The 26,996-nt window shown below is 37.8% G+C and overlaps 1 protein-coding gene and 3 non-coding genes across 6 annotated transcripts in view; all 4 read left to right on the top strand.

The window, feature by feature from the left end:
* Positions 1–25,617, top strand: part of naf1 (nuclear assembly factor 1 homolog (S. cerevisiae)) — a 34,643-nt gene extending 9,026 nt beyond the window's left edge. For 2 of the 3 annotated variants that reach the window (XR_009818027.2, XR_009818026.2), the window contains exons 3-15: positions 2,538–2,642; positions 5,466–5,570; positions 7,914–8,018; positions 10,357–10,553; positions 10,628–10,754; positions 13,018–13,111; positions 13,186–13,268; positions 14,300–14,460; positions 18,233–18,284; positions 19,128–19,209; positions 21,207–24,460; positions 24,617–24,754; positions 25,044–25,617. Coding sequence is in view for 1 of the 3 variants with exons in the window: in XM_061988377.1 (XP_061844361.1) it covers positions 2,538–2,642; positions 5,466–5,570; positions 7,914–8,018; positions 10,357–10,553; positions 10,628–10,754; positions 13,018–13,111; positions 13,186–13,268; positions 14,300–14,460; positions 18,233–18,284; positions 19,128–19,209; positions 21,207–21,538 (1,443 nt within the window). In the remaining 2 variants the exon portion in view is untranslated. Of the gene's footprint in view, positions 1–2,537; positions 2,643–5,465; positions 5,571–7,913; positions 8,019–10,356; positions 10,554–10,627; positions 10,755–13,017; positions 13,112–13,185; positions 13,269–14,299; positions 14,461–18,232; positions 18,285–19,127; positions 19,210–21,206; positions 24,594–24,616; positions 24,755–25,043 lie in introns of those variants that run through there. The other variant, XM_061988377.1, reaches the window with a different exon arrangement.
* LOC133570411 (small nucleolar RNA SNORA26) lies at positions 1,364–1,485 on the top strand. Its single transcript, XR_009810179.1, has one exon. It is a non-coding gene; the product is annotated as a small nucleolar RNA SNORA26 (small nucleolar RNA).
* On the top strand, positions 3,672–3,793 carry LOC133570412 (small nucleolar RNA SNORA26). Its single transcript, XR_009810180.1, has one exon. It is a non-coding gene; the product is annotated as a small nucleolar RNA SNORA26 (small nucleolar RNA).
* LOC133570410 (small nucleolar RNA SNORA26) lies at positions 9,432–9,553 on the top strand. Its single transcript, XR_009810177.1, has one exon. It is a non-coding gene; the product is annotated as a small nucleolar RNA SNORA26 (small nucleolar RNA).
* Positions 25,618–26,996: the final 1,379 nt, after the last annotated feature.

Raw genomic sequence — 26,996 nt, 5'->3', positions numbered from 1 at the left:
AAGATCGCAAACACATCATACTTGTCTGAAAGGAGATTGACGGAGAATGAGGAAGTGTTGTTGTGTGTGTGGGAAAGCATGGAGACGAATGTGTGTGGATGGGAGGGAATACATCTTGAATTGGGCCATTTTGTAAGATAAGATTGGCAAGAATCAAACTTTTGACTTCTGCTTGAGGCCAGATTACATTATATTACTTTAATTTTTTAAAACAGCTTATTTTTAAGGTGTGGCGGCTAATTTTGCCGTATCGAATGCCACGATCAGTACATTAAAGGAGAAACCCTGCGTTCGGCATGGCTGTTCAGAATTGTTCCAGGGGCCACATATTCAAGACCAGTGGCGGGACTTCTTCCTCGGTTATTATTATTTTATTTTGATAACCAGCACACTCTGTTGTGGACATTTGTTTTTGGTGTATTTTTTTTTCAGAGTTACATATTTCAGAACAAAATAGCCCTGTTATGTAAAATACTAGTGGCTACTGCAGTGGCTGTAATAGGTTGTTAGGATCTTCTAAGTTTTAATCAGAACTCAGAGTATGGTGTTATTCTCAGGCCGCCAGTTAAATAGTCCTGCATTAGGGGCAAGGGCTAACTGCAGCCTGGTGAGTATTGTAATAAGTACCAATGATTGTCACACACACACTAGGTGTGGTGAAATTATCCTCTGCATTTGACCCATCACCCTTGATCACCCCCTGGGAGGTGAGGGGAGCAGTGAGCAGCAGCGGTGGCTGTGCCCGGGAATCATTTTGGTGATTTAACCCCCAATTCCAACCCTTAATGCTGAGTGCCAAGCAGGGAGGTAATGGGTTGCATTTTTATAGTCTTTGGTATGACTCGGCCGGGGTTTGAACTCACGACCTACTGATCTCAATATTATTCTTAATTAGATTGGATAGCTTTATTGTCATTTGTAAAAAAAAAAAAAAAAATAAACATTGCAAGGAAATTCCCCAACTCCCTGTTGGCATTATTGAATATAAATATTTCATATCACGGTTATTTTGAGCAAAACTATCACTGTTACAGTATCATTATTATCGCAGTATTGATGAATGTGCTCAAAAAGTACTTGTACACATTGAAATCTTTAGACCAAGTTTTATTTAAATAAATACATAAATAAAAATACAAAATATATTTTCTTGCCAGAACAAACATTAAATATTTTCTGGCTTCTTAAGAGCCATATTGTTTTTATTTAAATGTTTAAATATGTTTGTCTTAATACATTTCAATTTGTAATGGTTTTACAGTGGGTTTTTTTTTTAATGATAAAGGCGCTTCACCTTCGATTTATGTGACGTCAAGCAAGTTGACTTCCTGTTGTAGACACCTGTGTCATTCCCCTTTAAGCTTTGCCCACTCGAGACTGTCTGTGTTTTGAGTGGCCATTATGTAGGGGTAAATCAATGTTCTTCCACAAAAACCTGGGTCAGGGGTTTAATCTCTGCTTCTGGATCTGTTGGGAGGAACAACACAAACCACAAAAAAACACTTATGTGTCCTCTTCCTCCGTGGAATTGATCACTCTGTTGTAAGAAAGCGCAGCCTGTATGTTTAATGTGCACAATTAAATATCTGAGTTGCTCAGACAGCAATGTGTTTGTATAAGTTTAGACTGAGGTATATCGTTTCTAAATAGGGAAAGACGTTATTGTCTCATGTATTCATGTTAGCGTTTTAGCTAGCTAGTGCTCGTCAGCCTGTGAGTTTGTGAAAATGCAGTTATCCATCACACTTTATCGGTCATTTTAATTTAAAACAGTAATACTAGGTGGTAATGTCAATTACTGCTTACTGGGTCATACTAAAGACTATAAAAAAAATGGGACCCATTACCTCCCTGCTTAACACTCAGCATTAAGGGTTGGAATTGGGGGTTAATTCACCAAAAATGATTCCCGGGCGCGGCCACCGCTGCTGCCCGCTGCTCCCCTCACCTCACCTCCCAGGGGGTGATCAAGGGTGATGGGTCAAATGCAAAGAATAATTTCGCCACACCTAGTGTGTGTGTGACAATCATTGGTACTTACGTACTTACTCACTTTTTGGGGTATTTTGACTGTAACATCTGGTTACTAACGGTGCACTACATTTTCTGTACTTCTAGTCGAAACACAATTATGTACTCAAAAAATAAAGTGTAAGTACAAAAGTAAATCCGTTGTAACATCACAAGAAGCTGATCAATATTATCATAATTTCTGGCAAATGTGCAAAGACAACAATGGATTTCGGAGAGCACTGCACTGTCAAAATGTGCGCACATAAGAACTAAGTACACAGTGTACACAGTATACTTAATGAAGTGTACAATATTTGAGACACAGCCATGATATGTTAGTCAAGGCAAGTGTCTTTCCATAAATATAGTGTTCAATCACAAGTACAGGGAGAGAAAATAGCAAGTAAAAGCTTAAAGTGAAGGCAAAATTTAATAATTATTAAACTAATACATGAATAGATGTAACACTGCAAATATATGATGTTGTAATAATTATGTATTATGTTCAACTGTAACTCTTTCAGATGGAGCAGCTGTTGGAAGACAAAGTACAAAAGGTACAAGCCTACGAGATGAGTGAGGACATGACGATACAACAAGAATGTTTTAACACTCAAGATCAACCAGAGGCGAGTAAATATGCTGAGTAAGCCGTATCATCCTTGGTCCATGATTAATGATTTTGATGGGAACATTTCTGAGTGCCCTATCTGTGTTGGCCCTGCGATGAGGTGGCGACTTGTCCAGGGTGTACCCCGCCTTCCGCCCGATTGTAGCTGAGATAGGCTCCAGCGACCCCAAAGGGAATAAGCGGTAGAAAATGGATGGATGGATGGATTTCTGAGTGCGCTGTGATGGACACTTAACGCCATCGACAAACTTGTGTAAACGCTGCATTGATGCTAAATCATATTGGATGTGGGCAGGGCAGGCCCTAGGCTTTTTGTGGTCTTAAACAAGATTTTGTTGTGGATGCATTTCGGTCTTTAATATTACTACTGTAGCATGTTACCATGGTTTCCTCCAGATTGCCAAGATACCTCTGGCAGCGGGGGCCTGGTTAGGAGTGTGTTCACGATGACATCATTGTGTAATTTGCATAATTAGCTATGATATGATTTTCTTTTAAAAGGCTTAACAACGTATACATACATTTAAAAACTAATCTGTGTTATTAATTAGAATTAACATATTTTTTTATATTATATCATATTGCTCTATTTTCAATTGTTTCTGCATATTGTGCAATGTACTTTATTGAGAATGGTATTATAAGTTTTATTTAAATAAATAAAATAACACAGTATATTTTCTTGCCAAAACAAACATTAAATATCGTTCTGGCTTTTTAAGAGCCATATTGTTTTTATTTAAATGTTTAAATATGTTTGTCTTCTTTCGTTTCAATTTGTAATGTTTTTACAGTGTTTTTTTAATGATATACCGTAGTTAAAGTTAAAGTACCAATGATTGTCACACACACACTAGCTGTGGCGAAATTATTCTCTGCATTTGACCCATCACCCTTGATCACCTCCTGGGAGGTGAGGGGAGCAGCGAGCAGTAGCGGTGGCCGCGAGGCGCTTCACTTCAGATTTATGTGACGTCGAGCAAGTTGACTTCCTGTTGTAGACACCTGTGTCATTCCCCTTTAAGCTTTGCCCACTCGAGACTGTCTGTGTTTTGAGTGGCCATTATGTAGGGGTAAATCAATGTCCTTCCCAGAAAACTTGGGTCAGGGGTTTAACCTCTGCCTCTGGATCTGTTGGGAGGAACATCTGCAACAACAAAAAAAATCTTCTGTGTCATATTTCTCCGTGGAATTGATCACTCTGTTGTAAGAAAACGCAGCCTGTATGTTCAATGTGCACAATTAAATATCTGAGTTGCTCATACAGCAATGTGTTTGTATAAGTTTAGACTGAGGTATATTATTTCTAAATAGGGAAAGACGTTAATGGCTCATGTATTCATGTTAGCGTTTTAGCTAGCTAGTGCTCGATGGCTTGTAAGTTTATGAAAGTGCAGTTATCCATCACAGTTTTTTGGTTATTTTAATTTAAAACAGTAATACTAGCCGTCAGGAGTTTTATTGCGGTTATCGTTTATACCTTTTATCGTTACATCCCTACACCTGCTCTAACACAAAATAAATAACTAAATGACACGCAACTTGAAAAAATTAAGGTGAACTATTAATAATAGCAGAGCTCTCCTGTCACATGAAGGATCTTTGACTTGCATAAAATATGACTTTTTGACTATACAGTTTCATTCATTTGAAAACATAGAAGTCTTGCATTACATGTACAAAATAAAAATGCATGTCCTGCTCCCTGGTCCTTAGCTTTCTGAAAATATGACCCCCCCCCATAACAGTTCTGTTGAATTGTTCTTAAAACTAGTGATGTAGCCTGATTGTCTTATTTTAGAATGTTTTTAAAAATGTAAACTGATTTGTGTAGTTCGTTTTTATCACAACATAGACTTTTGTACCTATAAAGAAAGTATCAAATTAATGCATATAATAAAAGTATGCATTACATGTGCATGTTATTATTTAAAGTGTTAAAATTATGTCAGAAATCTGATTAGTGGGGGTGGCAATCATTGGACTCCATAGCTCACTTATAAACATTTTAATGCAGTTGCAAAAAACAACATAAACAGTTAGATCATTCACTTGAACGAAAGAAAACTACTGTTAAATTTGCACAAATGATCCTTACTTACAGCTTGTAATTATACTGTGTCTTTGACAGTGTAGTGATGTCCTAATTCCTTAATCAATTACTGTCATTGTGCACTTGGAAGTGGGTACAGAAATATAACCATCGCGATATTTACCTGTTTCTTCTTCCTCACTCCTTTTTTAATGGTGAATTCCAACCACTCCAATTACTCAATTAAAAATTGCGGACGGCAGCATCTATACTAGGTGGCTAACGTCAATTACTGCACACTCACTGTTTGGGGTATTTTGACTGTAACATCTGAGTACTAACAGTGCACTGCCTTTTCTGTACTTCTAGTCAAAACACACTAATGTACTCGAAAAAACTAAGTGTAAGTACAAAAGTAAATCCATTGTATCATCACAAGAAGCTGATCAATATTATCATCATTTCTGACAAATGTGCAAAGACAACAATGGATTTCGCACAGCACTACACTGTCGAAATGTGCGCACATAAGAACTAAGTACACAGTGTACACAATATACTTAATGAAGTGTACAACATTTGAGACACAGCCAGGATCTGTTAGTCAAGGCAAGAGTCTTTCCAAAAATATAGTGTTCAATTACAAGTACAGGGAGAGAAAATGGCAAGTAAAAGCTTTAAATGAAAGCAAAATGTAATAATTCTTAAACTAATACATGAATAGATGTAACACTCCAAATATATGATGTTGTAATAATTATGTATTATGTTCAACTGTAACTCTTTCAGATGGAGCAGCTGTTGGAAGACAAAGTACAAAAGGTACAAGCCTATGGGATGAGTGAGGACATGACTACACAACAAGAATGTTTAAACACTCAAGATCAACCAGAGGCGAGTAAACATGCTGAGTCAATGAAGGGACAATTAAGGATTTTGATGGGAACATTTCTGAGTGCGCTTAACACCGTCAACAAATTTGCGTAAACGCTGCATTAATGCTAAATCATAGGAAAATCAAGGACATTTCCCAACTCCCTGTTGGCATCATTGGATATGAAAATTTCATAACACGGTTATTTTGAGCAAAACTATCACGGTTACAGGATCATTATTATCGCAGAATTGATGAATGTGCTCAAAAAGTACTTGTACACACTGAAATCTTTAGACCAAGTTTTATTTAAATAAATAAAATAACACAATATATTTTCTTGCCAGAACCAACATTAAATATTTTTTCTGACTTCTTAAGAGCCGTATTGTTTTTATTTAAATGTTTAAATATGTTTGTCTTTTTTCATTTCAATTTGTAAAGGTTTTACAGTGGGGTTTTTTAAAGATATAGGTGCTTCTTTTTTTATTTATGAGACGTCAAGCAAGTTGACTTCCTGTTGTAGACACCTGTGTCATTCCCCTTTAAGCTTTGCCCACTCGAGACTGTGTGTGTTTTGAGTGGCCATTATGTAGGGGTAAATCAATGTCCTTCCACAAAAACCTGGGTCAGGTGTTTAACCTCTGCCTCTGGATCTGTTGGGAGGAACATCTGCAACAACAAAAAAAACACTTCTATGTCATATTCCTCCGTGGAATTGATCACTCTGTTGTAAGAAAACGCAGCCTGTATTTTCGATGTGCACAATTAAATATCTGAGTTGCTCATACAGCAATGTGTTTGTATACGTTTAGACTGAGGTATATCGTTTCTAAATAGGAAAAGACGTTAATGGCTCATGTATTCATGTTAGCGTTTTAGCTAGCTAGTGCTCGTCAGCCTGTGAGTTTATCAAAGTGCAGTTATCGATCACAGTTTTTTGGTTATTTTAATTTAAAACAGTAATACTAGCCGTTGAGAGTTTTATTGCGGTTATCGTTAATACCTTTTATTGTTACATCCCTACACCCGCCAGTACATACACAATAAATAACTAAATGACACGCAACATAGAAATAATAAGTTGAACTTTTAATAATAGCAGTGCTCACCTGTCACATGAATACTTTTTGACTAGCAAAAAATATGACTTTTTGACTACCGGTACACAGTTTTATTCATTTAAAAACATAAGTCTTGCAATACATATACAAAATAAAAATGCATGTCCTGCTCCCTGGTTCTTTGCTTTCTGAAAATATGAGCCCCCGATAACAGTTTAGTTGAATAGTTCTTAAAACTAGTTATATAGCCTGATTGTCTTATTTTATCATGTTTTTAAAAATGTAAACTGATTTGTGTAGTTCGTTTTTATCACAACATAGACTTGTGTACCTATAAATAAAGTATCAAATGAATGCATATAATACAAGTATGCATTACATGTGCATGTTATTATGTAATGTTTTAAAATTATGTCAGAAATCTGATTAGTGGGGGTGGCAATCATTGGATCCCATAGTTGACTTTTAAACATTTTAATGCAGTTGCCAAAAAAACAATAACATAAACAGTGCGGTCAGTCACTTGAAGGGAAGAAAACAACTGTGTTAAATTTGCACAAATGATCCTTACTTACACGTTGTAATTATACTTTGTCTTTGACAGTGTAGTGATGTCCTAATTCCTTAATCAATTACTGTCATTGTGCACTTGGAAGTGGAAACAGAAATATAACCGTCGCAATATTTACCTGTTTCTTCTTCCTCACTCCTTTTTAATGGTGAATTCTAACCACTCCAATGACTTACTTAAAAATTACAAAACGGTGACATCTATACGAGGTGGCTAACGTCAATTATTGTGCAATCACTGTTTGAGGTAATTTTCCTGTAACATCTGGGCACTAACGGTGCACTGCATTTTCTGTACTTCTAGTCGAAACACACTAATGTACTCGAAAAAACTAAGTTTAAGTACAAAAGTAAATCCATTGTCACATCAGAAGAAGCTGATGAATAATGTTATCATTTCTGGCAAATGTGCAAAGACAACAATGGATTTCACACAGCACTACACTGTCGAAATGTGCGCACATAAGAACTAAGTACACAGTGTACACAATATACTTAATGAAGTGTACAACATTTGAGACACAGCCAGGATCTGTTAGTCAAGGCAAGAGTTTTTCCATAAATATAGTGTTCAATTACAAGTACAGGGAGAGAAAATAGCAAGTAAAAGCTTTAAATGAAAGCAAAATGTAATAATTCTATAACTAATACATGAATAGATGTGACACTGCAAATATATGATTTCATGTTGTAATAATTATGTATTATGTTTAACTGTAACTATTTCAGATGGAGCAGCTGTTGGAAGACAAAGTACAAAAGGTACAAGCCTACAAGATGAGTGAGGACATGACTACACAACAAGAATGTTTAAACACTCAAGATCAACCAGAGGCGAGTAAACATGCTGAGTCAGCCGTATCATCCTTGGTCCATGAAGGGACGATTAAGGATTTTGATGGGAACATTTCTGAATGCGCTGTGATGGACACTTAACGCCATCGACAAATTTGCGTAAACGCTGCATTGATGCTAAATCATAGGAAAATCAAGGACATTTCCCAACTCCCTGTTGGCATCATTGGATATAAATATTTCATAACGGTTATTGTGAGCAAAACTATCACGGTTACAGTATCATTATTATCGCAGAATTGATGAATGTGCTCAAAAAGTACTTGTACACACACTGAAATCTTTTGACCAAGTTTTATTTAAATAAATAAAAGTATATACCGTATTTTTCGGATTATAAATCGCTCCGGAGTATAAGTCGCACCGGTCGAAAATGCATAATAAAGAAGGAAAAAAACATATACCGGTATACGTCGCACTCGAATATAAGTCACATTTTTGGGGGAAATTTATTTGATAAAATCCAACACCAAGAATAGACATTTGAAAGGCAATTTAAAATAAATAAAGAATAGTGAACAACAGGCTGAATAAAGTGTACGTTATATGAGGCATAAATAACCAACTGAGAACGTGCCTGGTATGTTAACGTAACATATTATGGCAAGAGTCATTCAAATAAATATAACATATAGAACATGCTATACGTTTACCAAACAATCTGTCACTCCTGATTGCTAAATCCGATAAAATCTTCTTCCTCGTTGTCGCTCCTGGTATGCGCTGTTCCCTTTCTTTCTGCTGCTCGATCGCCGTTTTCTGCTGCATATTTCACTACGTCCGGCTTGTAATCTGCAGTATATGATTTCCTTTTCGGTGCCATTTTAGTTCAGCCCTTCTCAGTTTTTACAAGTTACCGCCAATGTTGAAATAATCAATTTTAATAGCTATGGACGTAGTAGCAGTTAGCATCCCATGACCCACAATGCACTTCTGTCATGACCCGCCCCCGCCGAATTCTTATTGGTTGACGTGTGTGACGATTGCTGACGTGTGTGACGATTGCGGACATTTGCTTCGTCTCTTACGCGAATGAGATAAATAATATTTTTTGATATTTTACGGTAATGTGTTAATAATTTCACACATAAATCGCTCCGGAGTGTATGTCGCACCCCCGGCCAAACTATGAAAAAAGCTGCGACTTGTAATCCGAAAAATACGGTAAATATATTTTCTTGCCAGAACCAACATTAAATATTTTTTTCTGGCTTCTTAAGAGCCATATTTTTTATTTTTATTTAAATGTTTAAATGTTGTTGTTTTTTATTTCAATTTGTAATGGTTTTACAGTGGGGTTTTTTTAAGATATAGGTGCTTCTTTTTTTATTTATGTGACGTCAAGCAAGTTGACTTCCTGTTGTAGACACCTGTGTCATTCCCCTTTAAGCTTTGCCCACTCGAGATTGTCTGTGTTTTGAGTGGCCATTATGTAGGGGTAAATCAATGTCCTTCCTCAAAAACCTGGGTCAGGGGTTTAATCTCTGCTTCTGTATCTGTTGGGAGGAACATCTGCAACAACAAAAAAACACTTCTGTGTCATATTCCTCCGTGGAATTGATCACTCTGTTTTAAAAAAACGCAGCCTGTATGTTCGATGTGCACAATTAAATATCTGAGTTGCTCATACAGCAATGTGTTTGTATAAGTTTAGACTGAGGTATATCGTTTCTAAATAGGGAAAGGCGTTAATGGCTCATGTATTCATGTTAGCGTTTGTGCTAGTGCTCGTCGGCCTGTGAGTTAATCAAAGTGCAGTTATCGATCACAGTTTATCGGTTATTTTAATTTAAAACAGTAATACTAGGTGGTAACGTCAATTACTGCACACTTACTTTTTAGGGTATTTTGACTGTAAAATCTGGGTACTAACAGTGCACTGCATTTTCTGTACGTCTAATCGAAACACTTATGTATTTAAAAAACTAAGTGTAAATACAAAAGTAAATCCGTTGTAACATCACAAGAAGCTGATCAATATTGTTATCATCATTCCTGGCAAATGTGAAAAGACAACAATGGATTTCTCACAGCACTACACTGTCGAAATGTAAGAACTAAGTACACAGTGTACACAGTATACTTAATGAAGTGTACAACATTTGAGACACAGCCATGATATGTTAGTCAAGGCAAGAGTCTTTCCATAAATATTGTGTTCAATTCCAAGTATAGGGAGAGAAAATAGCAAGTAAAAGCTTTAAATGAAAGCAATATGTAATAATTATTAAACTAATACATGAATAGATGTAACACTGCAAATATATGATTTCATGTTGTAATAATTATGTATTACGTTCAACTGTAACTCTTTCAGATGGAGCAGCTGTTGGAAGACAAAGTACAAAATGTGCAATCCTACGAGATGAGTGAGGACATGACTACACAACAAGAATGTTTAAACACTCAAGATCAACCAGAGGCGAGTGAACATGCTGAGTCAGCCGTATCATCCTTGGTCCATGAAGGGACGAATAAGGATTGTGATGGGGAAATTTCTGAAGATACAGATAGGTACCAAAGCCCACACTGCGATTACACTGTTGAGATGAAAAAATCATGTTGACATTTAATATTTCTGTTCTTAGTGACACCTCATCCTCATCCTCCTCCTCCTCCTCACTTTTTTCACATGCCACCATGATTGAAATTGATGACGATGAGGGTTTAAACCGAACAGCTATCTTCAAAACCAAAGATGAACTTTTACTAGAGGTCAGTCTGTTTTGGTGTTTGAGTATAATAACGTTATTGTTTCTTTATGTGGCCCTGGGTGAAAAAAGTTTGGACACCCTTGAGTTACCGTCTTATGTCTGGGAAATTAAATGTGGGTTATTTTATGGGTGCATTAGGGATACAGTGGTTCACATAGCTGACTTCAGTGCACCTTGGATTAATTCTCACTCAATTCAACAAGTAGAAATCACATGCCCAAGTGGCACTTTGTACTTGTTAAAAGTGTTATTGTAGTGTTAAAGTTGTAACTTTTTCAACCATACAATCAAAAATGTGGGTCTTAAGCCTGCTCTTGAAGGGGAACTGCACATTTTTCAGAATTTTGCCTATTGTTTACAATCATTATGAAATACATGACAGTGAATGTATTTTTTTTATGCATTCGAACTTGTAAATAAATGGAAAAAAAAAAAGTCTGCTTACAGTGGAGCCAATGGGAGGTCCTCTATTCTACCCATAAAACCCAATAAAAAAACAGCCCTAAAGCACCAACAATACTCCAGTTACATTTTTTGACTTGAATATTTAGCAAGTATTAGTAATATTGTTGTTATAAGCACTAAAGCAGACGAGCTATTGCTAACGGTGCCGTGATCACAGCTTGTGTGCCTATTTTACATCGTCAAGTGGTGAGCTGCTTTCTTTCCTTGTGGAAGTTTATTGGAGAACATACGTAAATAATGCCTCTCACCTGGGTAATAGAAGGATGAGGACATAATCTGACATGTTGGGAAACTTTGACAGCAAATTTAAGAGATTTTATCACTCGGCATCCTAATGACAGCAGACCTTGCACAGTAAGTCATATTTTATTATGTCTGTTGGCTCTCATGAAGTCTGCAGTGAGTAATAATCAATAATGTAGTGGGTAAAAAGCGGACGTTTTGGTGCGTTTTTTGAAATTAGTGTGTTTCGTATGCTTAAAACGATTAAAATAAATATTAAATGGATATTATATGTTGTTACTAATGTGCCCGTTACTACATTACATATATACTTACATCACGTGTATAAAACCTTACCGGAGGTGTTTGGATGTTTTTAAGGGCTTTTATAGGCAGAATAGAGCGTCTCCCATAGGCTCTATTAGGGCTGGGCAAAATGGACGAAAAAATATATCTCGATATATTTTTACTTAAACTCGATATTCGATAGATATCTCGATATATTTTTCAGTGAAAGTATACATATAAATATATTCATTTTTGAGCGATAGTCAGTGAAATTGAAGTGAATGACAACTGTACTGTGAACAGTCAATGGCACTTTTATTAACCCAGTTAGTCATGATGGGTATTAACAGCACAGAAAATAAACTGTTTAAGTAGTACAGAAATACATAACATAAATAAAAAAGAAAAATATTATTTCTACGTAAAATAAATAACATAGCTGTGCAAATAATACAAAATGTATCAAACTCGGATAAAAAAATACATATGCAGGCAGGCACTTTGATTTCCCTTCCTGGTTCGATGACCAGCCCTATCTTGCCTTTGATTGGCCTGTCCTTAACCAGTCGTGACTCATCAAAGTAAACAACCAACCATGATGTTCTTATACGTGCAAGCACGTCTTGGAAAGAGGAAGGGCAGGGGTTTAGTAGCCTATGGAGGGGGAGCGGGGGAGAACAAGGAACGCAACAAATAAGCGGCGTTTGGTCATTTTAACGTGAAATAAATTATATCGATATTTTCTTAATTCATATCTTGTTTCAAAATATATCGATATATCTTACAAACTCCATATATCGCCCAGCCCTAGGCTCCATTGTAAGCAGACTTTTGATTGCATTTATTTACTATTTAGAATGCATAAAAAAAGAACATTTCTGTTCTTGTCCTACATAAGGATTGTGAATGATTGGTAAAATAAAAAAAAAAAATCCATTTTCCCTTTCAAACATTAATGTATTTATTATATTTATTCTCAGGCCATCACCAAACTTAATGTTGCACTAAAAACTGATGTATTTGTACTATTTTTTTAATACATTTTAACTGTTTACATTTTATGAACACTGCCTATTTTTAGGCACTATGTGCCTGCCATACGTGTGTAGTCCGTATGAATAAAATGTTTATTTCTTAGTGTTTGTTGGTTTTGTGTGCGTACTTCTTGTGGGTTTCACTTTATGCTTTAAACTGAATCTCATTGTATATTATTTGCAATGACAATAAAGCAATCAATCTGAACGTTCTCTGATCACCTTTAGAAACTGAAATGTCATATTTTTATGCAGGATCTTCCTGCGGTGGAGGAGCTGAATGTGTCATTACCAGATGCTGTTGCGCTAACACCAGTAGGAACAGTATCCAGCATTATACAGAAGCTTGGTGAATAATTACTGATGATATAAATCTTTGTGTATTTTCTTACACAACTCCTAATTCACTGTCTCTCTCTGTAGTAATAATCCAGTCTCTGAAAGACACAACCCCTTTGACCGATGACAGCATCATCTTTCGAGCTGATCGACTAGCTTTGGGCAAGGTGAGCGAGTGTCAGTACCCTGTTTTTTTGTTGTTTTTTCATGTTTATGATATTTGGGACACAGTAAGTTTGTTAGTTTAAGTCCTAATGCAAACCAAACTAGATTTAGACATTGTTGCTCCTAGTTCTTGGTTTTAAGAACTGTTATATTTTAGGACTTTGTTACACTAACTGCTTCAACAGATTCCCACCCTGAAAGTTGTGTCATAAAATGTGCTTTTTGTACAAGGATAACAAGAATAGAGAATATTTTTAACACCTACCACCTTCACTAATATTCAAATTCTCAAATGCAAGATTTTCCAAGCTTCTTTTTTGTTACTCAGCATATGGTTGTTGCATTAGTTTATTTTAGACATGCATAAAAAAGGCCAAAATAATGTCCTAAAAGGAGTAGACAACGTGGCGTGGTGATGGAGTGGCCTTGTCAGCTACCTGAGGGTTCCTGGTTCGATCCCCACCTTCTACCAACCTCGTCACATCCGTTGTGTCCTTGAGCAAGACCCTTCACCCGTGCTCCTGATGGGTTGTGGTTAGGGCCTTGCATGGCACCTCCCGCCATCACTGTGTGAATGTGTGTGTGAATGGGTGAATGTGGAAATAGTGTCAAAGCGCTTTGAGTACCTTGAAGGTAGAAAAGCGCTATACAAGTATAACCCATTTACCATTAGATAAAAACAGAGCTTGTTTAACCTAACTGCTCCTTTGTTTAGATTAATATGTAAGACATGTACCTGGGGATAAGTTCATTGGCAACACAAAAAAATGGCCCTAGTGTGTCAATGTGAGTGTGAATGTTGTCTGTTGGCCCTGTGATGAGGTGTCGACTTGTCCAGGGTGTACACTGCCTTCTTCCCAAGTGCAGTTGGGATAAGCTCCAGCTCCCCCGCAACCCCAAGAGGGACATGCAGTACAAAATGGATTGATGTAATAGAGGTCAATGGTTGTTTGTGCATAAGTAAAATGTTAAATACTGTACTGTACAAAGTAAGCAGCAAATCAACTTACATTTCCTTTTTCTCTGTTCCAAGGTTTTTGAAATTTTCGGTCCTGTATCCAGTCCCCTCTATGTTTTGCGTTTTAACTCGCCAGAGGAATTGAGCAACAAGGGGCTGACACTTGGCTTGACCGTTTATTGTGCACCAGATATGGGAGAGTACACAGGATACATTCTCATTCAACATCTTAAACTGTGAGTTCTCACACACACACACACACACACACACACACACACACACACACACACACACACACACAAATGTATATCCTTGAACAAAATCCAACAAGACCCAGGTGGAAATGACAAAGTATTTAGATTTTGCGCTGGTGGATTTGAATATTGCATCAAAATGCAAAAATAACAAACAGGACATATTAAGTTAAAGTTAAAGTACCAATGATTGTCACACACACGTTAGGTGTGGCGAAATTTGTCCTCTGCATTTGACCCATCCCCTTGATCACCCCCTGGGAGGTGAGGGGAGCAGTAGGCTGCAGCGGTGGCCGCGCCCGGGAATAATTTTTGGTGATTTAACCCCCAATTTCAATCCTTGATGCTGAGTGCCAAGCAGGGAAGTAATGGGTCCCATTTTTATAGTCTTTGGTATGACTCAGCCGGGGTTTATGCAGTGTTTCCCCTAGGCTACAGCTTTGGGATGGTGAAGGCATGACAGGTATAGTATACCGATTACAAAAAACAGACGAGATCCACCAAAATGATTGACCAATTTTGGTGAAGAAAAAATGTAAACAGTCCTGGAAACCAGGAAAATAATTTCTCCTTCCCTTACCTTGCGAGCGAGCGGGTTAAAAGTTATGTGCATGTCTATCACCTTATTTTCTGAGCAACATTAAGGCACAGCAATTATTTTCTTATAGTTGTAATAGTGCCCCATGTGGCGCTACCAGCCAACCACATTTGTATTACGGTGTAGAGCATTTTTGCAACCCAATGCTTCCAGTTGACTTTGTCACTGATTTAGCGAGTTTTCATACCTTTTTGGGGACTTGGCATATTGAGACAAAAGCAGCAACATTAAGGTAAAAAGTGTTGCTTGTATTGGTCTGCTAGTGTGGGATTTGTTCTATGATGATCTACATTAAAGGGGAACTGCGCTTTTTGGAATTCTCTTATCCACAATCCCTATGACAGACAAGAACACACATGCTTTCTGTGTATTCTAAATATTGAAACACTGCTGGTAAGAGGCGGTTAACGACAGGTAATGGAGATTGACCTATTTCACTTTTAAAGTCCCCTATAAAACCTCCAACAATGTTTTTTATGCATGCACACAGTACAGGCCAAAAGTTTGGACAGTAATTTCAATGTGTTTTCTTTATTTTCATGACTATTTACATTGTAGATTGTCACTGAAGGCATCAAAACTATGACACCTGTGAAATGAAAAGTCTTTCAGGTGACTACCTCTTGAAGCTCATCGAGAGAATGCCAAGAGTGTGCAAAGCAGTAATCAGAGCAAAGGGTGGCTATTTTGAAGAAACTGGAATATAAAATATGTTTTCAGTTATTTCACCTTTTTTTGTTAAGTGCATAAATGTGTTCATTCATAGTTTTGATGCCTTCAGTGACAATTTACAATGTAAATAGTCATGAAAATAAAGAAAACTCATTGAATGAGAAGGTGTGTCTAAACTCTTGGCCTGTACTGTATGTAATGTGGCACATTTATGACAACATTTAATATTTACTGTATTTTGGTGATTTTTAAGCATTGCAGGATCTTGTTTGCCTGGGCACATTGATTTCACAGCACATATAGCAACGAATGCTACTTCCATCGACGACAACATGGGAAGCGTGTTCTGCGTTTACTACCATTCATCATGGCAATTTTTGTGAAAGCCTTAGAGCGTCATCATGTAGCACTACAGCTAAACATCCATCCATCCATTTTCTACATGATACCCCTTTCGGGGTATCATGGAAAAATGAGATCATAACAAAACAGCCACTTTCAACATCTGCTCTCCCTGGGATGCTGACTAGTAATGGGATAGTAGCAGGCTATACGCTTAGCTTTTTCACTAGTAGCACCGGTGCTACTCTCCATCCATCCATTTTCTACCACTTGTCTACTAAATGAAATCAATTAGTAGCACAGAAATTTTTTTGTAGGAATATGAAATGTCTTAAATTCCCCAATTTAATTGTTAACACTCAAACAAGATGTGCACTCATACACATAAACACAATGCCTTCATAAGACCTACCGCAACGCTCAATTAAACACAGAACGTCCCTAAACTGTGAAAGCACTGTCGGTAACACGGCTGTAGGGCCGGGCGATATGGAGCAAAACTCATATCTCACTATACTTCGACCCATAAATTAACCCATAAATGAAAATATTAGTTGACGTAACTAAATATCTCCACCTTTTACATTTTAGTAAGTAGTTTTTCATTATAGGATCCCAATTTAAGAGGTGTTTTGAAATAAGAAAAAAAGCTTTGAAAATAATATAAGAAAAATCTAATATAGTCTCCAATGTTCTTTAAAAAAAACATTTCGCTATGCTCAATTCTTCAGATAACAAAAAACAAAATAACAAAATGTAAAATAAAGTGCCTTGGTTTAGGAAGACATGTTTAAACATCAGCAGCCAAAATTAAAATAATTATTTTTTTATAATTAAACATTATTATAGGACATACACACAAATAATTTAGCCAGGAACACCAACCTGCTAACTGCTTCAGGCTGTGTTCGGAAAATTACTTTAAAAAGTAATTCATTATAATTACTCGTTACTCTACCAAAAAAATAATTGAATTACTAACCAAATTACTCTTTAATAAATGTAATTAATTACTAGGGAAAGTTATTCATGCGTCAAATATCTGGCATAAAGCAGTTGAGATAAGTTTTATATTAGAGAAGTGTGTGCTGTTGCCAAGTGAAGTGTTACGTCAGCGATTCCACGCTCAGTCTGAGTCTCACAGGCATTTTAGCTTGGGCTGTTTTTGTTAGCTGAGCAGGCTAGCTAGCAGCAGCAGTTTGTCAGCTCTGACGGCAGCTCTTTTGAATCTTTCATTGGTTTGTGTTACCTCTGCTTAATACATAGATTGAATGTGCTTCCATGGCTGTATGTTCTTATCAACAAACGGGGTATTGTTTGGATGGCAAGTTTGTCACTTCAATCATTAGCTGCGTTTACATCGCAGTTTTTCGCAAAATAAAAATGCGATATTTCAATATTTTCAACAAAGTGCAATTGCGACTTGTAGGTTTTTGCATCATGAGGCGTAATTCTTGTAAAATGTTAGCCCGCGAGACTCCAGTTTGAGGAAGATATTCCAGCCACGGCTGTTGCCATGCTGTCAATAGAAGACAAAGGCAGCGGATGATCGCTTAAAGGCAGCGTCCTTACAGCCCTCTTGACATTACTGAACGGGCATTTGGGTCACATGAGGAGCATTTAGCCGATTTGTAATGATTATTACACGTGCATGCAGTTTTCCATTGCAGATCCTTTTTTTATCTTGCTGCTATTGAATACTTGCCATTAGCTTGTAATGGCTCGTGGTAAAAATGCACAGTAGTCAAAGACCCTCACATCGAAGGACGCAATCAAGTCCTGGAACTTTTCTGAACACTTTGTGTATACAGTGGGTTAAGTTTTCCCATAGGTTTGCTCATTAACAAAGACAAGAACAGATCATAGAGTTTAGATTAAGTTATTTTAAGCAGAAGAAACAAGACATGTTGAGGTCAATAATAACTGTATTTTGTTTCAATTATGAATCGAAGTGTCAAAGACCCAAAATATTCCAAAAGTCAAACCCACCGCACGCCTACTGAACTACCAGTACCTGCGGTACCTCTGTTCCAATAAACTTACCATAAAAATGGACTGTTCATTTCCAGCGGTTGATGAAACTATAATTTTCCTCATTATATTCAATGTGTAATGTGTTCTGTTCAAATGTGTTTTCTGCAGTTTAAAGGGCTCTGATGCATCCTGGAAAAATGACCAAGAACCTCCAGAAGAGGTATGTAATGCAACTTTTCATCTGCGTTGACTGCCAAAGATGGGAGACATTTTTTTGTATGAAGTTTGGCTACTTAAGGCCTAAATTAATCTTAAGATGCTCATGTTTGGTCCTGGTTAACACTCGCAAGTTGACCAAATGTTGCACAATAAAAAGCATAAAATCACAACTTGATTTTACAGCATGTGCTCCTTTAACAGAAAGAGTAACTGAACCCTACATTTGTGATATTATGTCAATATGAAAACATGACACAATGCCTACAACTACAACATTGGGGAACTGTACCAGACACCTGTATATTGCAATCTGTATATCTATTAGGGTTGTACGGTATACCGGTACTAGTATAGTACTGAGATACTAATGAATCATATTCAGTACTATACCGCCTCTAAAAACCCCTTCGTCGTCACGTCATGACATTGTTGGTTTTAAATTTAACATAAAAAACACAAGATACACTTACAATTAGTGCACCAACCCAAAATACCTCCCTCCCCCATTTCACACTCATTCGCACAAAAAAGGTTGTTTCTTTCTGTTATTAATATTTCTGGTTCTTACATTATACGTCAATATAGATCAATACAGTCCGTAAGCACACATGATTGTATTTTTTTATGACAAAAAAAAATAAAAAAAAATAATTGAGAAGTCTGAACGGACCTGTGGAATTAGTACTGAAACAAATGTCCAAACAAATAATCCATGCTGAAAAGCAAACTTTTTTGTTTGTTTGCATAATGTATGTCTAAAATCTGTTCCACATTACTGTTGCTTCTGTAATTGGAGGAAGCTGCACAATGTCTCACAGCAAAACATTGTTCTTCTATTTTGCAGGCTTTGGACTACAGTGATGACGAGAAGGAGCAGCAAGCTAAAAAAGCGAAAAACTCCAGAAAGAAGCAGAAAAACTACAAAGGTACACAAAGATTGTTAGTCCTGTTTGAAGAAATCGGGTGTAACAGTGCGCCATCATACGTACCTCAGTTTTAAAGTCATTGTTTGGTTCATTTGGGGTATAGTCAGGGAATAACAAGCAAAACATAAACTGCTTAATTGTTGGGTAGACAGCTGTAAATTCCTATTCTCTGGAAAATAAAATTTTAAAAACTTCCCTTTAAATCTCCAATGAATACAATTCTCAAATAAAATAAGAACAATAAAATGTAATAAATGAAAGTTTCTTAATTGCCTAAAGTACATTCAGAGTTCCAGCATTAATTTTCCATCTTACTATCGCTGGCCATGACTTCTAGGAGCCAACGGCTGGGCTGCACTGTAATCGTTAGAGTGAATGCGTGACGCAAGACGCATTTCCTGTCTCAATGTGTACCGTATGGGGAAATTGGTACGTGTCTGTACCGAACCAAAGGTTCTATACCAAATAAAACCAAGTAGAAATACAAAACCCAAAACCAGTGTAGTTGGCACTTTGGTAAATAAAAACAGAATACAATGATTTTCAAATCCTTTTCAACCTATATTCAAATGAATAGACTGCAAAGACAATATATTTAATGTTCGAACTGAGAATTTTTTATTTTTTTGCAAATAATCATTAACTTAGAATTTATTAGCAGCAACACATTGCAAAAAAGTTGGGACAGGGGCATTTTTACCACTGTGTTACATGGCCTTTCCTTTTAACAACACTCAGTAAACATTTTAGGCTTCATATTGCGCCACACATTTTCAATGGGAGACAGGTCTGGACTACAGGCATGCAGGCCAGTTTCGTACCCGCACTCTTTTAGTATGAAGCCATGCTGTTGTAACACGTGGCTTGGCATTGTCTTGCTGAAATAAGCAGGGGCGTCCATGATAACGTTGTTTGGATGGCAACATAAGTTGCTCCAAAACCTGTATGTACCTTTTAACATTAATGGTGCCTTCACAGATGTGTAAGTTACCCATGCCTTGGGCACTAATGCACCCCCATACCATCACAGATGCTGGCTTTTCAACTTTGCGTCGATAACAGTCTGGATGGTCCGCTTCCCCTTTGGTCCAGATGACACGATGTCGAATATTTCCAAAAACAATTTGAAATGTGGACTCGTCAGACCACAGAACACTTTTCCACTTTGCATGAGTCCATCTTAGATGATCTCGGGCCCAGAGAAGCCGGCGGTGTTTCTGGATGTTGTTGATAAATGGCTTTCGCTTTGCATAGTAGAGCTTTAACCTGCACTTACAGATGTAGCGACCAACTGTAGTTACTGACAGTGGTTTTCTGAAGTGTTCCTGAGCCCATGTGGTGATATCCTTTCCACACTGATGTCGCTTTTTGATGCAGTACCGCCTGAGGGATTGAAGGTCCGTAATATCATCGCTTACATGCAATGATTTCTCCAGATTCTCTGAACCTTTTGATGATATTACAGACCGTAGATGGTGAAATCCCTAAATTCCTTGCAATAGCTGGTTGAGAAATGTTGTTTTTAAACTGTTGGACAATTTGCTCACGCATTTGTTCACAAAGTGGTGACCCTCGCCCCATCCTTGTTTGTGAATGACTGAGCATTTCATGGAAGATGCTTTTATACCAATCATGGCACCCACCTGTTCCCAATTAGCCTGTTCACCTGTGGGATGTTCCAAATAAGTGTTTGATGAGCATTCCTCAACTTTCTCAGTCTTTTTTGCCACTCGTGCCAGCTTTTTATGAAACATGTTGCAGGCATCAAATTCCAAATGAGCTAATATTTGCAAAAAATAACAACGTTTAACGGTTCGAACATTAAGTATCTTGTCTTTGCAGTCTATTCAATTGAATATAGGTTGAAAAGGATTTCCAAATCATTGTATTCTGTTTTTATTCACATATTTTTGCACAACTACCATTATATCTCCAAAATATATAGATTAAAATGTTCCTAACAAGGTTGTATCTTCTTTTTTTTGTTTTTCTCCTAGAAAACCATGCTCAGGGCACTGCACGCCATGAGCAGCATCGCCAAGGTGTCACAGGTGCAACACAAACACATACTGGGGCTCAGTTCAGCCACCAGAACTTGAACAATATCCAACCAGCCTTTCCGCATTCTCATCCACCGCCTCAGCACACACATTTTCCTCCTATGTACCCCACATCTCCCTACCTTTACCCACCCCTTCCTCCACCTCCAATTGCTTTTCCTCTTTACCCACCGCCTCCATCGTTTTTCACTCCATCATACTCCTCCGCACCCTGGCTACATAATGTCCCTTTCTCACAAATTCCTCCGCCGGCCCCTCCTCCTGAGTGAAACTTAGCATACTGTTGGGAGTTTCATATACTCTATATGTATACTGTCACCTGGAGTTATTACAAAACCCAGTACAAAAATGTTTAAATTAAAAATATTTTCAAAATGTAAATTTTTAGAGGATGGACTTTTTTCTAATACAATGACTATTTGTAATATTAAATGTGTAGAGATGCTGTAAGTTTAGGAAACTTTGCAAAGGTAATTTACAAAGAGTAGAGTCATTTTTGGAACAGGGATGTTCCGATCGATCGTCCGCCAATCAGTATTGTATTTATTTTTAGTCTCCCAGCTGACAAGCGACTAGAAGCTACTTACAGTATGTCTCCATAAACCTCGTGGAGCCGCTCCTTCAAGTTAATAATAATCACTGCAAATAAACTGCATATTTTAGTATCTTAGGTACCATTATCACTGGAGGACAAGGCTGAACATGTTGCACACCGGGAGATGGCATGCTAATAGACAAGCTAACTGCTAAGCTAGCCTCAAACAACACCAAGAAAAAAAGTATTTAGTAAAGTATAAGAAGTGTAGCTAGAACCACATTACAGCAGAAAGTAAATAGGAAATTAATACGAGTCTAGAGAGAGGATAATATAACAACTGTTGGTTGTCACAGTCAGTAAGAGGAGGGCGGATCAATCCATAAATTGATGGTGTCGATACCAAGGGTAGTGTCAGTATGTTATCCCTACTAGAGGTATTAGGTCGATATTTTTATTTCCTCAAAATATTTTTTGGGATTGTTTTTGTTATTATTGTCAGCTCAGGCAATACTTCCCTAAACACAGCAGGACTTTGAGGGCAAAAACCAAAAGATTTAAACAAGTAGTAAATTAGTGGTTTTTGATTTTGTCTAGCTGTTGTTTGCAATTGACTTTAATTTGCTCAAACAATTGTATGTAATAAAAACAAAATTAGGAACTAGTTGAAATATTGTGTTGATATTGTTAAACTTTCAACAGTACAGACCATAAATAAACTGACATATTTGTAGTTAACAAATCAGCTGATCTCACTCATGGATGATCAACCCTGATCGGAACATCCCTAACTTCGAATGCAATTTTGTGTGTGTGTATTTACAATACAAATTGGGTGCAAATGTATTTTGTTTTCAAAAGATAAAACATGTTTTCATGCGATTCAAAAACAGTTGTACTGTATCTATTACCAATCATTAAAAATATCTATACACTGTACTGTATCTGCGTAGAGACTTATCCCCTAATAATAGATTTCAGATTGTATTGTTGCTGTTCTAGCTAACAAAACGATAATGATGTAAAAAATAAACATTAAATATGATTTTAAATTAATTTATGTTTGATTAAAGGAACTTTGATCCCCTACCAGCCTGCAAGCATTCTGATCCTAACACACCGGTTGTGTGTCCATAAAACACACTAATTATTCTCTTTAAGGAAAATTCTCATTATCTCAATACATTATGTGGATAAAAGACACTTGTTACAGAAAAAATATCTTACATTTAAACCTCTCCTCCACGACGGGCCAAACCAAAGAGCTGTTAAATCGCCTCAAGATTGACAAAGATCATTTGTGACTTTATTTCATCAATTAGTTTTAAAGACTAAAATTGAGTGCACATGTTTGAAATTATTTTGCATTTTCCACAATCAAAATTTCGTAAAAATTAGACTGTGTTCAGATAGAGGGCAGCACGGTGGCACAGGAGTTAGTGCATGTGCCTCACAATACGATGGTCCTGAGTAGTCATGGGTTCGATCCTGCACTCGGGATATTTTCTGTGTGGAGTTTGCATGTCCTCCCTGTGACTGCGTGTCCAGGGTGTACTCCACATTCCGCCCGAATGAAGCTGAGATAGGCTCCAGCACCCCGACCCCCCGACCCCAAAAGGTACAAGCGGTAGAAAATGGATGGATGTTCAGATAGTGGCACCTGGCGATACAAGTGCTCCAGCTTACGAGTTTATCGGCATTCAAGTGTACCTGTGGCCAGATGAGAGGAGCAGGGAGTCACTGTGCAGGGGTGAGACCAGTGACGTGGTGTCAGGGGAGGCAAGTGAGGCGGTGCCTCACCTTGCCACCAGGGGGGTAAAAGGCTTAACCATGAGATGTTCAAAAACGAAGTACCGTAATAAAATAAAATGAGTTTTAATATTTCTCTTTTGGTTTATGCTTTCTATGTGATTTTGGTGTGGTTCCTGTATATTTTGTTAATTTCCATGGTCAAAATTGCGGAAATTCCGTGTTTCCTGATGAAAATAACAAGGCAGACGAGAAGTGAGGCAGACACAGGTGGTGCCTCCACGGCTACACACAAAGTGTACTGAGCATGTGCATTCGAGGGGGCGCGTGCTTGTTGCCACGGGGAAAAGGCAGGCTATGAGGCAGCAAGTACCTCTGCCTCAAAGTAGGGGGCGATATATTGTCAACTTGCACTTCAAAAGTTCATGAACTGCCAACACCTGTTAACCCTTAAGAAGTAGAAGAAGAAAACAACTGCTACGCTTCCCGCAAACTGTGACGCTTTTTCACCCTAAAAATGGAGGATTTGATTTCTAAAATAAAACATTTTTCAAGACGGGACTTTCAATCACAGCAAGAATTCATTAATACTGGGAGACCAACGCCAGAGCTGCCAGATTTGATTCAAACGTGTGGTCCGAGGACATAAAATAACTTGTTCATTTCAAAAGGATTGGAATACTGGAAAAGTATGACTTTGTGGCTGTGCTACAAAAAACATCTTTATTGCTTTCCCTGCCTTTTATTCTCAACGAGTGACCGTGTTTGGACCCAAATGGGATATACTGAGGTGGCGACTTGTCCAGGGTGTACCCTGTCTTCCACCCGAATGCAGCTGAGATAGGCTCCAGCACCCCCCTGCCACGAAGCCTCGAAAAGCATGAAAGCTCATCTGCCCGCATTCAAGGTCAGATTTCTTTAAAAACGTTTGGAATATCACCTATTGATCTGGCTCTAAATGAACAACGGAGACTAAATATCAGCATCCACAATGCCATTGTAAAGGAAAATCGTGATGTATTAAAAGACCTGATAAATGCCACTTGCCTTTTTGGGGAAACAGGAGCTTGCACTTCGTGGCAATTATCTCAAATGAGAAAGAGAGACGTTTAAAACTCAAATAAAAAGAGGACTTCTACAACAGAGTCATAGAGATCTTCGTCCAGAAGGAAAGGCGAATGGACTTCATTTACAAGTAAAGGTAAGATATACTGTCTAGTGCAGGGGTCCCCAAACTACGGCCTGCCGGATGCGGCCCGCCAGCGTCCAAAATTCGGCCCGCGGGAAGTCCTAAATTAAAAGTTAATTATTATTTTTAAAAATGTGTCCTTTTTTATATATATATATATATATATATATACACAGCCCAGCCCCTGGCTAAATTGTTTTAACCCAATGCGGCCCCCAAGTCAAAAAGTTTGGGGACCCCTGGTCTCGTGTTTGCTCTGCAGTTGCTGTGTAAAATTGTGTGTTGATATGTTATATTCTAGCATAGGGACGGCGTGGCGCAGTGGAAGAATGGCCGTGCGCGACCCGAGGGTCCCTGGTTCAATCCCCACCTAGTACCAACCTCGTCATGTCCGTTGTGTCCTGAGCAAGACACTTCACCCTTGCTCCTGATGGGTGCTGGTTAGCGCCTTGCATTGCAGCTCCCTCCATCAGTGTGTGAATGGGTAAATGTGGAAGTAGTGTCAAAGCGCTTTGAGTACCTTGAAGGTAGAAAAGCGCTATACAAGTACAACCCATTTATCATTTATCATTTATCATGCTGTGTGTTTCTGTGATTTTAAGCCATTGCATCATACTGTATGTTTGTAAATCTGACGAGTGGGTCAGTGCCTCCCCAACCTCAAACCTCACTGCAAGTCACTGGTGAGACCTGTCCCTTAAGATGGAACTAGTGAGCCGCTTCAGCTGTTTTATATAAAGGGCTTCTGGGTTAGGCTGATTCTCACCGGTAGTCTTGTTTGTCCATTTGACAACATGGCTCAATGAGTTCCTCCTCTTTAAAGACAGGTTGCCAAACCATGCCACCATACTAGGGTTGTCCTGACACCAATATTTTGGAACTGATACCAAATGTATTTCGATACTTTTCAAAATAAAGAGGATCGCAAAAAGATATATATTTTTTGGCTTCATTTTAATACAAAATGTTACATTAAACGTATGGTTCTTATTGCACTCAAAGAACAATTTTAGAAGGTTCAAACTAAAAATAAAAGGCATTAAACACATTGGGCTTTTCTTGTTGCACTCAAAGAACAATTTACAATTGTATATATTACATGTAGTCTGCCATAATCTAGGATTAGGTTAGAGTAGAATAAAAAGCTTTATTGGCATTTTATTAGATGCTTTATGATTATTGTTGCCACTATGCTTTGAGACAAATAAAATCATGACTAAGTACTACAATCAATACTATAGCTAAAAGTACACAGATAGGACATGTAGCAGGTGAAACACACATTAAAGATAAAACACACATTCTAGCAATTTTTCACAAAATTCTGTAATTTTGTTTGCATTAGTTTGCGCTACCTGGGGGGTTTGGACTCCACTAAAATTTGGCATTAAGCCAACAAGCTGTGTGCGTATCAAATTGTGCACAGCAGGAGAGCGCGCTAACTACATAACTACCTTTTAAATTTATTGTGCAGGTCTGGATTATTGTTATATAAATGTTGACCTAAGTTTAACGTGCAGGTGGTCTTGCCACATTTGGCGAGGCATGTTTTAAGCTCTGTTTGCAACGTGGTGCTTCCGTGTGTTTAAAGCGTCACCTTGATGGATAGTTTTAGAGCCCAAATGCCTCCATATTGCGCTTCATGCACCCTCTTTATTTACCAGTAAAATGGCTTTTATTTGCCAGTTTTCCTATCCTCGCTGATTCTGCTAACACTCGACACACTCCTCGGCTCAGCAACGTCACCACAGAACGGCAGCATGCAAGTGAAAAAAAATACCGGTATTTTTCTTTTTTTTTTGTCCTGTCCAGCTACTCGGGCAAATCATATAGTTGATGCCCATATCGGCTGTACAAATTTACTTTACAAAAGAGAAGTGTGGGATACTTCTCTTGTTGCCTTATTTGTATTTGACTTTATTAAATGGATTTATAATATTATTTGGTGCAGCCGGGCCAGAGCAGGACGGTACGGAAAGAGAAAAATGGAAGACCGAGGGGAAAATTGCGGGGATAAGACAGAGAGACAACAACAACAACAAACACAACAATAACAACAACAACAGAACGGCAGTATAGCTCAGTTGGTAGAGTGGCCGTGCCAGCAACTTGAGGGTTCCAGGTTCGATCCCCGCTTCCACCATCCTAGTCACTGCCGTTGTGTCCTTGGACAAGACACTTTACCCACCTGCTCCCAGTGCCACCCACACTGGTTTAAATGTAACTTAGATATTGAGTTTCACTATGTAAAGCG

Source organism: Nerophis lumbriciformis, linkage group LG27 (assembly GCF_033978685.3).
Source record: "Nerophis lumbriciformis linkage group LG27, RoL_Nlum_v2.1, whole genome shotgun sequence".
NCBI lineage: Eukaryota > Metazoa > Chordata > Actinopteri > Syngnathiformes > Syngnathidae > Nerophis > Nerophis lumbriciformis.
This window is presented reverse-complemented; position numbering and strand designations above follow the sequence as displayed.